Below are 12,332 nucleotides of genomic sequence, written 5' to 3' on the forward strand. Positions count from 1 at the left end.
AGGAGGAGGAGGAGGAATTAGGTGGGTTGGGTGCCCACACCGTGCCACTCCTGGGCAGAGCTGCAGGTGCTCCCACTGCTCTCCAGCCTCATCCTGTCCCCGCTGAGCTGGGCACAGTGTGTGGCACAGTGGCATTACCAGGCCTCAGCCTCGCTCATCACCAGCCAGGCCCTGCTGGGGACACGGCTCCTCCTCTGGAAAACAGCGGGAAGCTGTCACTTCCCCCCGAATTCCCAGTCACCTGTAAGGGTGCGTGTGTGCCACGCGCTGCCGGCTCCTGGCGCAGCCCAAAGCCTGAGCGCTTTCCAGCCTTTTAAAAATCCTGTGAGTGGAGATGTAAGTAATTTTCCTTGTAACAGTGCTGGCTGGAGTAAAGCGAAGGAGAAGGAGCTCTGATCTATATTTCATATCTAAACAACTGCAGCTAATGGAGAAAACAAGCTCAGAGCCTGTGCCTGTGCTGTGCAGACAGGGCTTTGTTCCTGGAGCAGCCTCTGCGATAACACCCGGCCAAGATCCATCCTGGATGCGGAGCCTCCGCTGCCAGGGCCGGGCTGTGCCCCCCACAGGGTGAAACACCTGGGATCTGAGTGGCATTTCCACGATCTCTGGTAATTGCTGCTTAAGCTTTTCTCCTCTTTTGGAGGAGCATCCTGTGTGTGTGCTCAGGGTTGGCAGCTCCAGCCCAGCGTTGGCACGTTCCACGTGCTGTCCTCGTGGGGCAGCTGGTGGAGAGGGGGTTTGCCCACACCTGTGCCCGTGGCTGTCATAAGAAACACGTGCTTGTCTGTGGGGTTTGGGGTCAGGATTGGTCTGGAAGTGACACCAGTGCTCTGTGTGCCCACCACAGCAGGCAGTGGATGTGCTCCCTGGGCTGTGGGGGTCCCCAGGACAGCAAGAGACCCAGAAACATCCCTCCACCCCCTGAGAGTCTGGGGCTTGCTGAGGAGGATGGTTTGGGGATTCTTCTGACTTTGGGGAAGGGTCCTCTGGATGCTGGTACGGCGGAAGCAGAGCTGTGCTGGAGCAGAGGGGAGGTCCTGCCTCCCTGCAGCCCCGCCTGCCACCCTGACCCCACGTTCTCTCTGTCTCTCCAGGTTCAAGCTGCTCAGCCAGGAGGAGGGCGAGTATTTCAATGTCCCAGTGCCTCCCGAGGGAGAAGAAGGAAATGAGGAACTGAGGCAGAAATTTGAGGTGAATTGATTTTTCTTGGACTCAGGGGTTTTTTCTCACTGCCTGCCTGCCGTACCCCCGGCAAGGGACTTTCCCTGCCAGCTCTTTCCCTGGCAGTACAGGGAACATGGAGCAGGGTCCAACTCCCCAAAGAGGCTCCAAGGAGAAATGTCTGTTTACTTCTTAATAAGGCATGGAAGTTCTTGCTGAATGATTGATCCAGACATTGCTGAATTAGCAGATCTTTGCCATTTTTCAGTGTAGCTGAAATCTCCACAGAACCCTGGGAATGAGTGTGGTACATCTGGAGGCTTACATGCAATGAGCCATACAGAAATAAGAGAGTTGCCCTTATGGTTCTCAGCGTGAACTCTGTAATTGTACCACAGAATAGAGAGTTAGCTCCTGTTCTCCTTCCTTTCTTATCTTATTTATACACAACTTTCCTGAATATCCGAGAAAAGACAGTTCTAATACAACACTCGGCTACAACCAGTGGTTTTTGGCTCTACAAAGAACTAGCCCCTGGCTTTTATTGTATTTCATGGTGTTCCAGTGGTGTTAAAATGGTCTGGGAAGTCAGATGATGAATTGTCTACAGATCAGAAAACGCATTGTCCAGAGGTGCCAGAGCACACCTGTCCCCTCACCTTGCTGCATGTTCCCCACTCCTCCCTTGGGGGCAGTCAATGTCTCAGGCAGGGAATCCCCTTCCAGCTGGGCTTGTGCTGACACTGGGAGTGAGGAGCGGGGTGTGCTGGAGCCTGGAATGTGCCGGGGCAGAGCCGTGGTCACACCAATGGTGTGTGAAAATCCCAGAGACCATTCCTTAGGTTTTCAGTTGCAGGAGCTTTTCAGATCCTCAGAGGTGCTGCAGGTGACCTTGAGTGGGGAATTCTGCAGCCTGCAGAACCTTGTGAGAACCAATTAGCAGCAGCAAAGGCTTGAGATTCCCTGTGAGGTGCTATCTGGAGGGGCTGCCAGCAGCAGCCAAATTGAACTGCCGGGATCGGGTTAATGGAATTTCATGCTAGGCTGAGCTCCGGACAGGCCTCACACTGCCACACATTTCTATAAATTAAAAGGGAATAAATTGTGAGAGAGCTTTTACAGGAGGAGGATCTGCGCATCACAGCCCCCATCCTGGGGAGAGGCACTGGGCCACTGGTGGGGTCTGGTGTTTAAAAATGGGGGGCTTTGTGAGAGCCCTCAGTGAACAGCTGTGATGGCTGGGGGTGCAGGAGGGGGCTGTCTGTCTGTCTGAGGGGCTGGCTGTTCTGGACTGTTCCAAATGGATTTGTGGCTTCCTCTGTGATTCCCTCCAGTATGAGATCCAATCACAGAATATCTGAAATGGAAGGGACCCATAGGGCAGTAATGGATGTGGAGCTGGATAAAAAGTCCCATGTTTTACCTTAATATATTTATATTCACCCCCCTTTTTCTGGTGAGGTAAGAGACAGAAGCCAGTTTTTGCCCCAAAAGAGCTTATTTAGGCCTCTTTCCTATGCTTTGGATGACCTGGACATGGTGTAGGGTAGCATGGCAGTCTGCTGTGTCCTGCTGGCATGGGGAGAGGGGTGACCACGGGCAGGGGTGATTCCCAGTTGCTCTGGCAGAGGTTAACTGGGCAGCAGCTGAGCAGTGCCATGTGCCAGGGCTGGCAACTTCTCCAGTGCCTCTCTTGGTGCTGTCGCCATCACGCCCATGGAAAAGGCTCCCAAGGCTCAGGGTGGTTTTTGAGCTGGGAAAGAGCTGTTGAGGTGGGAGTTCAGGAGCACCCACTGGGTTTATAATGCCCATTCTCCCTGCTGTTTTCAGTAATGTTTTCTCTTCCTCCCTGCCCCATCTCCACCTTTGCAGAGAGCCAAGATCGGAACCGGCTCCAAGGCTGCGGATGAGAAGACAAGAAATGCCATTTCCAAATTCGACAACAACGGCAGCCGGGATCGGATGAAGCTTTCGGATTTCAACTTCCTGATGGTGCTGGGAAAAGGAAGCTTTGGGAAGGTGAGGTACCACCTCGGCACTGTCTGCACTGAACACGTGTTCCTTGTGGCCAGGTGGCTGCTCCAGTGTGACCTGTCTGTGCTCTGACTGGGAGCACTGGTGTCACAGTGCTGGGAGCCCAGCTTGGCTCCTTCCAGACTGCGGCCACTGTGTCACAGCAGGGGACACCAGAGATGTCTGATGAGACTATCAAAAAATCCATCCTTTGGGGAAGCAGGGGATGAGCTGCGTCTTTAAAGCTCTTTCTTATTTGGTTGGGGCTTTCTTCTTCCCTAATAATTACAAATATACAGGAACATTTTAATTAACTTCCCAGACCAGTTGTGAGTGGTAACAGAATTTCATTCTTCTGGTAATTATGTGACTTGGAGCCTTCATTTTTTTGGGATCTTGCCAACTCTCTTGATTTCCGTTCGGGATCCCAGCGCTCCAGGGGCCGCTGGGGCTCTGCAGGAGGTGAGTGCAGTGTTTGCTGGTGTGACAGCTGGCCCAACCCCACTCTCATTAGTGAATTGCCTTAATTGCAGGGAATACTGCTCTGCCTGCAGGCTCATTCCTCGGGCAGGTAGCGGAGATGAGGAGGGTGCACAGGGATGCTCCCCAGAGCACAGGGGTGGAGCAGGAGCAGCCCTTCCTTCCCCGCCTGTCTGCTGGCACTGGAGCTTTGAAAGGTCCCAGCTTCTCTACAGGCATTTGCTCTCTCTCCAGAGGTGGAGCGCTCAGAGATCAACGGAAACATTTGTGACAGACAGGGAATGGGGAGCTCCTGATGGTCCCCAGCACCCAGAGCATGAGCCCTGGAACTTGGCATGGTACCCCTTTGCTGTGGGTTGGCATCCCGGGGAGCAGGAAAGCCCCGTGCCTCATGCCCGTGCTGCTCTCACAGAGAAATGTTCCCTCTTCCCTCCCTTCCAACACCTCATCCCTTTCAAACCCAGTGCCTGGCATCTGGAGGCTCTGTGGTTGTGCCGTGTCCCCCGCCGCCTTCTTCCCTTAAATTTGAGAAACATTAGCAAACTCCTCAGTCGGCTCTGGCTTATATAAGGGAATGTGTGACAGAAACTGTTCCCTGGAACAGAATGTTATAAATATGCTAATTAGCGCTAATTAAAACAGCACGTTGGTTTCTCCGGGTAGATGCAGCCTCGCCCTCACGTGTGCCTGCACTTCCCCAGGCATCCCTGCTGCCCCGGCATCCCGGCACGGGGACACCCAGGTGCCGCGGCTCTGTAGCCACTCCCTGTGCAACCAGAGGTGCCAGATGTTCGGGAGGAGTCAGGCAGAGGGGCCTGGAGCAGGGAGAACAGCCCACCTCCCTGCAGCTCCCCAGCCCTTGGTGTGCCCAGCAACTGGTTGTGTCCATGGCCCTGCCATCCTTCTCCAAGGCTGGCACTGTGTCCTTCCCTCTCCAGGGCTGGCACCTGCTCCTGTGCCTGCCTGCCTGCTGCCAGCCTCCCTCCTCCCAGTCCCTGCTGGCTGGGAAAGCTCTTGGACTATAATCACACTGTTTTAGTGAGCCTCTGTCTGTCTCTATTAACCCTTTGGCATCAGGACCTCAGATTTACTGCTCAGTATTTTGCTCTCTCCACACTCGTCTATCCAGGGTCAGGAGTACAAACGTGTTGGCCTTGGTGGAGTTTGACAAACTTGCTTTGTCTATGTTCAGAATATCTCCAGTTCTTATGCTGGAGCATTCCCAAACAAATACTCTATATTACAGGAATAAATCAAGTTAAATATCAGCTTTTTTCTGCATCATTAAAAAGTTAAAAAAGAATGCAATCTGCTTCCCAGCGAGCGCGCTGGCAGATGGAGGTCCCCCGAGACAGGCAGCAGGGTTTAGGGGGTGGAAAATGGATCTGGCTTGGAAAATAGGGGCTTTGGGGGCGTGTGGTCCTGGCTTGGCATGTTCAGCCCCAGGACACAGATGCTCCCTGTGCTCCTGGTGCTCTGGGCTCTCCGTGGGCTCCCCAGGACCGTGGCTGGTGGCAGCTCAATGGGGCTGGCACGGGCAGGGAGACGCTCCCACGGAGGGAGGCAGCGCTTGGCACAGCCCACCCTGGGTTTGCTTTGCTGTATTATAAATAGAGGAAAGTGAAATTAGGTGGCTTGCTCATATTTTTACAGCTAATCAATCTGTCGTGCTCTCGAGCTGTCAGGCTTTTCGGGGTTTGTGTTGTTTTGCTGAGCAGGGCGGAGCCTTTGGCCGCTGCAGTTCTGGATTCCGGTGCAGTGGGAGAGTTTTCCTGGGCTGTGATAACCTTCAAGCTGTGCAATGCTCTGCTCTCCTCTCGGTGTGAATGTGGCAGGAGGGCAGGGCATGGGCAAGGCGGGGTCCCTGCTCCCTCTGTCACCCATGCACATCCTGGGCTCTGCACTGTGCTGGGGACACTTGGCTGTTTGGGTCTTTGGTATTTGAACACCTTCAGATGTCAGGAAGACATCAGGAGGAATTTCTTCCTGGAAAGGGTGGCCAAGCCTTGGAAGGGGCTTCTCAGGGAGGTTTAGAGTCCCCATCCCTGGAGGTGTCCAAGGAAGGCCTGGAGGTGGCACTCAGTGCTCTGGGCTGGTGACAAGGTGGGCATCGGGCACAGCTTGCACTCGATGATCTTGGAGGTCTTTTCCAACCTAAAGGATTCTGGGATTCTGTAATACAGGAGAGGGGAATCCAGCCCGGATGTGCCTCAGGAGTGCAGCAGTGGGTGGTTTCCAGCCTGCCCTCCTGGGCACACACTTCACACCCAGCCATTCCCTGTGTGTGCCCCAGCTGACTGTCAGCAGCTGGAGAGTCCTTTTGCCTTTCACATCCCAGGGAGCAGGGCTGGCTCAGCTGTGCTCAGGGCTGTCATGTCACTGGGAAGCTGCTTCATGAACCATTCACAGCCATGTATGGCCTTGAGCAGTTTTTGCATTTATGGTGGTACCCCAGCCAAGCTGTGCCTCACACTGCGGAATGGGGTGGGAGCCATGTCCTCAGCATGGTCCGTTCAGGGCAGAAGCAGATGCCAGGCTCCGAGGCTCCCTGCTTTAGTTAACTTTCCTCTGAAAGGGTTGTGGATGGCAAGGCAGGTCTCTATATAACTGATATTGTATATAATGCTCTTACCCTCAGGTAACAGGTTTAATTTCCCCTCAAAATATGTTCCTGGAGTGGTTACTTCTTCTTTTCCACCAATTTTGAGCAGCCAAAGCTCTTCTGCTTTTATCAGCTAAAAATTAGCTCTGGTTTTAGCACCTGCATGTGGTGCCTTGTAAAGCTCAGCTTGTGTAAAACGGTGATAAATGGAGGCAATGAACCAGTTCAGTTTGGGCAGAACCACAAGGGAGGACAGAGGTGCAGACACTGTGTGAGGCAGCTGTGTCTGCTGCCCTGGCACAGAAACGGGGATGGCTTGGGTTGAAAGGGACCTTAAGAATCACCCAGTGCCACCCCCTTCCATGGGCAGGGACACCTTCCACTGTCCCAGGGTGCTCCAAGCCCTGTCCAGCCTGGCCTTGGACACTTCCAGGGATCCAGGGGCAGCCACAGCTGGTCCCAGTGCCTGTGCCTTGCTGGGTTCCATCCCAGCACCACAGCAAGCTGCTCTGGGTTTCCAGGGTTCTTCAAGGATCAGCGGGTGAATAAATCCCATCCCTGATGCTCCCTGAGCCCACTGCTCAGCCCTGCTGCGGGATGAGCCGGCTTGCGGCCGCTGCAATCCCACTGACAGAAATGGGAATGTCAGCACCTTCTCCAGAGCACGTGGCACTGAGGAGCCCCAGTGCCCCTCCCAGCTAATCCTGACAAGCAGCGTGTCAAGGACAGCCAGGCTCCCCCGGGCCACAGCCGAGCGCCGGGAACGCGCCAGATCTGCTCCCTGTTCTCTGCACTCAAACAAGTCAGTGGCACCAAAGTCCTTGTCCTTGGGCTGTGTCCCCTGCCTCGTCATCCCTGGTCCTCAGGCTGCCACAGAATGGAATCACAGAATCATCAGAGGGCTTGGAAAAGCTCTCTGAGACCATTGAGTCCAACACCAGCACTGCCACCACTACCCCCTGTCCCCAAGTACCACATCTACACATCTGTTAAATCCCTCCAGGGGTGGAGACTCCCCCAGTGCCCCAGACAGCCTGTGGAACACAACAGGGCTGGAACATGAGAGGGTTAATTCTGCTATCCTTGGTGTCTATAAAGTCACCCTGAGACCCATTCATACGTCCTCTGCCCATCTGCCCCAGCCTGAAGCACATTTCAGTCCCACTGTATCGATGTTGACTTCACATAATTTATTTCCAAAACTCCCAAGCTGCTGTTCCTGATGTGACTGGAGGATTTCTGCCAACTCCTTCAAATGAAAAGCAATTCAATTCCACCCAGCGCTCCAATCTAAGGCGATGAGAGAGCGTGAGAGGGAAAATGGGAAGCAAAGTGAGGTTTCAGAGTCAGTTTATTTGCTGGCAGCCCAAGGAGCAGCTTAGGCTGATGGAGTGTAGTGGGTTGGGCAGAGGACCCTCGCTGGGTGGATGGGATTAACCCGAGGGATTTGCACCAGCAGAGGCAGTGAATCCCATTTACTGCAGTAAATGAACCTGCAAATGGGTGGGACTGGTTGGAAATGGGAGGTTGGATGGATTCTTCTGGCTGAGAGGGGCCTTGGCTGGGTGATGAACCAGCACATGATGGGGTTTGCTCACTGTTGTGGAGGGAGGGGGTGAGGCAGAGAAAATCATATGGGTTTGTTTTTACTATTCACTAGAGACTAACTCTTTTCCACTTTAAATATTTACCAACTTGTAATTTGATGGACTCTGTGTTCAGCTTCTTGACACTCTCCCCCAATGCTGGTGACACTGTGAGGGTGCCAAACCAGGCCCTGACTCAGGGGTGAGGGTGCAGGAGGGTGTGCTGGGCTCAGATATCATCAAACCCCTTGGGCTGGGCTCCTCAAGGTGGTGAGGTGGTGAGGGAGGAGATGTGTTACTCCTTAGACTCAGTGTCCCTAACATCTTCTGGGGATACCCCTGGAGCTTTCTGCAGCTTGGCACCTGCAGCTCTCCTCAGGGCTATGAGGGGAGCCACAGGGTAATGAGCCATTAGCTGTAACTATTTCAGCTCAAGGCACTATAGATCCACGTTTCCCTTGATCCCACACGTGTCCTGTCCCTCGTGCAGGTGATGCTGGCGGAGAGGAAGGGCACGGACGAGCTCTACGCCGTGAAGATCCTGAAGAAGGACGTTGTTATCCAGGACGATGATGTGGAGTGCACGATGGTGGAAAAACGCGTCCTGGCTCTCTCCGGGAAGCCTCCATTCCTGACCCAGCTCCACTCCTGCTTCCAGACCATGGTAAGAGCTGGTGCCACAGCTTGTCCCCACCAAGGGGCCTGGTGGACTGGGGACCCTGAGCATTGGGAGTCCAACACTTTGCAAAATGGAGTGGAATAGTGTTCAAGGCCAGGTTGGATGGGGCTTGGAGCAAACTGGGAGAATGGAAGGTGTCCCTGCCCATAGCAGGGGGTGGAACTGGATGAGCTTTAAGGTTCCTTCCAACCCAAACCATTCCAGGATTTTGTGTTCTCTGTACATCACTTCATTTGCCAAAGCAATTGTGTATTCTCTGCCTTGGCAGCCTCATACCTTCTCCAGTTCACTGGCAAAGTGCCTCCAGGACCAAAATGTAGGGGTGTGACATGAAAGTGTAATGTACAATAGCTGAATCCTGAGATGTGTTCATCAGGGAGCTGCTGGTGACATTAGAGGTGATTTCCCAGCCCCTCAGGTGCCCCCAGCCCGCAACGTCCCTTGTGGTTCAATAGCAAAGTGCTGCACTTTTCTCCAGGACTCATTCCTCTGATGAAAGCCATGAGCAAAGGGAGAAACCTAATCCAAACTGCAGGAAATCCAGTTTTCCATGGGTGTGTGATTGGGTTTGTATGAGTCAGGAGTGGAGAGGGGGACAGAGGACCTTTAATACAATCCCTGCCCAGCCCTCGAGCAGCCTGTGAATGAGAATGTCCAGGTACACATCAGTGGGAGCCGGCAGAGGGAATCAACAGAGTCCTTTAGAACGATGACAATGCTTTCCAGGAGGATTACATTTTAATATTATCCCAGAAATTTCATTTACCAAACACATTGAGTGTATTTAAAGCCCGTGGCCCGGCTTTGCAGCACAGCAATCAGGATGTGGCAGGAGCAGCTATTTCACACAGCATCTCCCTGGCATCTGAAGTGAGTCAGCACGGGATTATTCCTGGCAGACCTATAGTAGCTTAATAGTAATCGTATTTGTAATGTAATCAAAATGTATAGCAGGGTGTATTATCAAACGCTGGCACAAAGCACTTTGATTTCTGGGAGCACAGTCCAGAGCACAATTCTCCACTGGGGCTGTTGGCACAGCGGGAGAGAGAAAAGCCCTAAATCTGTGTTTTTTAAAAAAAGGGAAGATGAGCAAGGAGAGAGCTCCTGCCTGAGGCTGGAGGGTGAGAGGTGCCTGTGCTGGGGGATCTGGGGTGCTCTGAAAGGTCCCAGGTCAGAGCCTGGGCTCTGGGAGGGGGTGTGAGCTGCGGATCCCTGGGTGTCCCCAGGTGAGCTGTGCCTTTGTTGTGACCCCTGGGTCACAGCAGTGAAGGGCAGAGCAGCCACAGCCACACTGAGATGATAAATCACAGAATCATGGCATGGTTTGGGTGGGAAGAGACCTTGAAGATCATCCATGGGCAGGGAGGGACACCTCCCACTATCCCAGGTTGCTCCAAGCCCCGTCCAACCTGGCCTTGGACTTCCAGGGATCCAGGGGCAGCCACAGCTTCTGTGGGCACCCTGTGCCAGGGCCTCCCCACCCTCACAGGGAACAATTCCTCCCTAATATCGAGTAAGGGGTGGGTGGGGAGCATGGTTGGAGCATGTCCTGGCTCTGCCTCTTGCTCCCAGCATGCAGCCAGGCAGGGGATGGAGCAGTTAATTAGAAGGGCACTGAAAGGAGCCCGGGGAGTTGCATCTTGGCTGCCCAGGGAAGGGGGAGTGTCACCAGCTCCATGCCAGGTTCTGCAGTGGATTTACATCTCTGTACTGAGCTGCTGCTCAGCGAGTGTGAATGCTCCAGACTTGGACAGACGCCGTCCTTTCTGCCACCGACAGGAGCCAGGACAGCGTTCCGTGCCCATCCCTCCCTCCCAGCCTGTGGGCTGCCCAGCCATCTGCCTGCTTTAGTCATGGCATTTCTTCCCCTGAAGCACCAGCGTTCCCTTCCCCACCCAAATGAGGAAAGCTCAGCTCCTGCTTTTAGAGCTCAGCTGGCTGTTTCAAGAGCCCGTCTTTTTAATATTCTTCCTCCTTGAAGCAGATCGATATATTTAGGAGGCAGCTGCAGCCGAGCCCGGCGCTGCTCTGCTCTCCCGTGGCTGTCACGGGCTGGCTGCCGTGGCGGTGGCTGCTCAAGGTGACATTGCCGCCCGTGCCTCCCCAGGGGCTGGCCGGATGCCTGCCAGGGCTGTCCTTTACACAGGGGGTGCTCCCGAATCCCCAGGCAGCTGAAAAGCCGAATTTCCTGTTCTATGCCATCAGTGCCGCGTGTTTCACACAGCCCCATTGCCCCTGTGCTGCTGTATTTGGTTGCTCTGGGGCCACCCCACAGCTGGGTGGGCTGTGCTGGGGGCAGCAGCTGCTGACCCCAGTTCCTCTGGCTGGGCACTGCCAGGCTGGGAAGTGCCCTGTGGGTGCTGAGCCCCAGTTCCTCCACAGCCCTGGTTATGGCAATGCTCCAGCTGCATCTCTTGTGGGCTCCCTGTCCTTCCTGTCTGAAAAGCAGGGCAAGGCTTATTTAAGGAGGAAATGAGCAATGGGAAATTTTTTATTATGTAATGCTGCCAACCTGCAGCTCCTGCAGTGCTCCAGCCTCTGTGTCCTTCCTTCCTTCCTTCCGTGGGTGCGATGGGGCAGCCTGTGGTTATCACTGGGCTCTCATGCAAGGAGGGCCCATGTCGCTGCAGGCCCTTGTCCCCAGTCCCTCTCCAGCTCTCCTGGAGCCCCTTTAGGCACTGGAAGGGGCTCTAAAGTCTCTGTGGAGCCTTCTCCAGGTGAACACCCGCAGCTCTCCCAGCCTGGCTCCAGAGCAGAGGGGCTCCAGCCCTCGGAGCATCTCTGGACTCCCTTAACCCCATGTGAACATGACCAGAGTGACCCCTCAGACCAGGCTGGAAGGAGTGAGGAGCGGGGTGCAGCCCCCTCCTGCCTCCCCAGCTTGACCAGGGGTCCCCTGCAGACCTGTGCACCCCCAGCACTACCATCCTGGGAGAGGGCTGGGAATGTCACACATCCCTCCTGGTGCTTGGCCGAGTCCTGGTGGTCGTAGATGGAGTTTGGTCCCCATGGGAACTGCTCATGTCTCCTGTGCATCCCGTGACTGAAGCCATGGAGTGCCTGGGGAAATGCCAGCAAGGACCTGCCTGAACAACCCTCTGAAAAAGAGCAAATTCCTGGGAAGTGAAAAACCTCTGTTTTAGGGATGCCTCCACTTGCCTTCTCCAGTGGCTGTGCAGAGGGGCAGAGCTCCAGTCCTGAGCATGCCAAAGGAATTACTACTTATGGGCTCTGCATGAATAGGAGCCCCTGCACCCCATGAGGATGACAGGGATGATCACTGTGTTTCCATGGAATTACAGATTGGAGCTGCCAGTCACCTTGGTTCCTGTTTCTGACCCCTGCAGATTCCCTGCTCTGATAATCCTGTTGCTAATTGCTCACTTTTTTCCTTCAGGATCGCTTGTATTTTGTGATGGAATATGTGAATGGTGGGGACTTGATGTACCAGATCCAGCAGGTTGGGAGGTTCAAGGAGCCCCATGCTGTGTAAGTGCAGTGGTTTGGCACCTTTGGGGTAGGTATGGGATGTACTTGTGTCACGGGGCTGGAAACAGAGTCCAAGGCACAGGCTTTGTGGTGCAACTCCTGGGCAGAAAGGGAGGGGAAACAGCAGGAATGGGAAGATGTAAGAGAACTCTTTGCCTCATGCTAAGGATGCCGGTGCCTCCACCTCACCCTTGGGGTACATAGTACGTGTAAATAATTCAGCTAAATAAATAAATCTAGGTAAATAAAAGCACAAGGCAAGAAGGTTTGGAGGCTTCCTGCAAGACACCAGGCCTCTGCTCTGCCTGGTCCTTTC

The 12,332-nt window shown here is 54.2% G+C and overlaps 1 protein-coding gene across 2 annotated transcripts in view; it reads left to right on the forward strand.

Annotated features, from left to right (window-relative positions):
• Window positions 1–12,332, forward strand: part of PRKCB (protein kinase C beta) — a 95,376-nt gene that overhangs the window by 61,378 nt on the left and 21,666 nt on the right. For both annotated transcript variants that reach the window (XM_039560341.1, XM_039560342.1), the window contains exons 8-11: window positions 1,098–1,194; window positions 3,037–3,183; window positions 8,336–8,509; window positions 11,925–12,016. In XM_039560341.1, coding sequence (XP_039416275.1) covers window positions 1,098–1,194; window positions 3,037–3,183; window positions 8,336–8,509; window positions 11,925–12,016 — 510 coding nt within the window. The remainder of the gene's footprint in view (window positions 1–1,097; window positions 1,195–3,036; window positions 3,184–8,335; window positions 8,510–11,924; window positions 12,017–12,332) is intronic.

The sequence above is a fragment of the Corvus cornix genome, chromosome 14 (genome assembly GCF_000738735.6).
Source record: "Corvus cornix cornix isolate S_Up_H32 chromosome 14, ASM73873v5, whole genome shotgun sequence".
Lineage (NCBI taxonomy): Eukaryota > Metazoa > Chordata > Aves > Passeriformes > Corvidae > Corvus > Corvus cornix.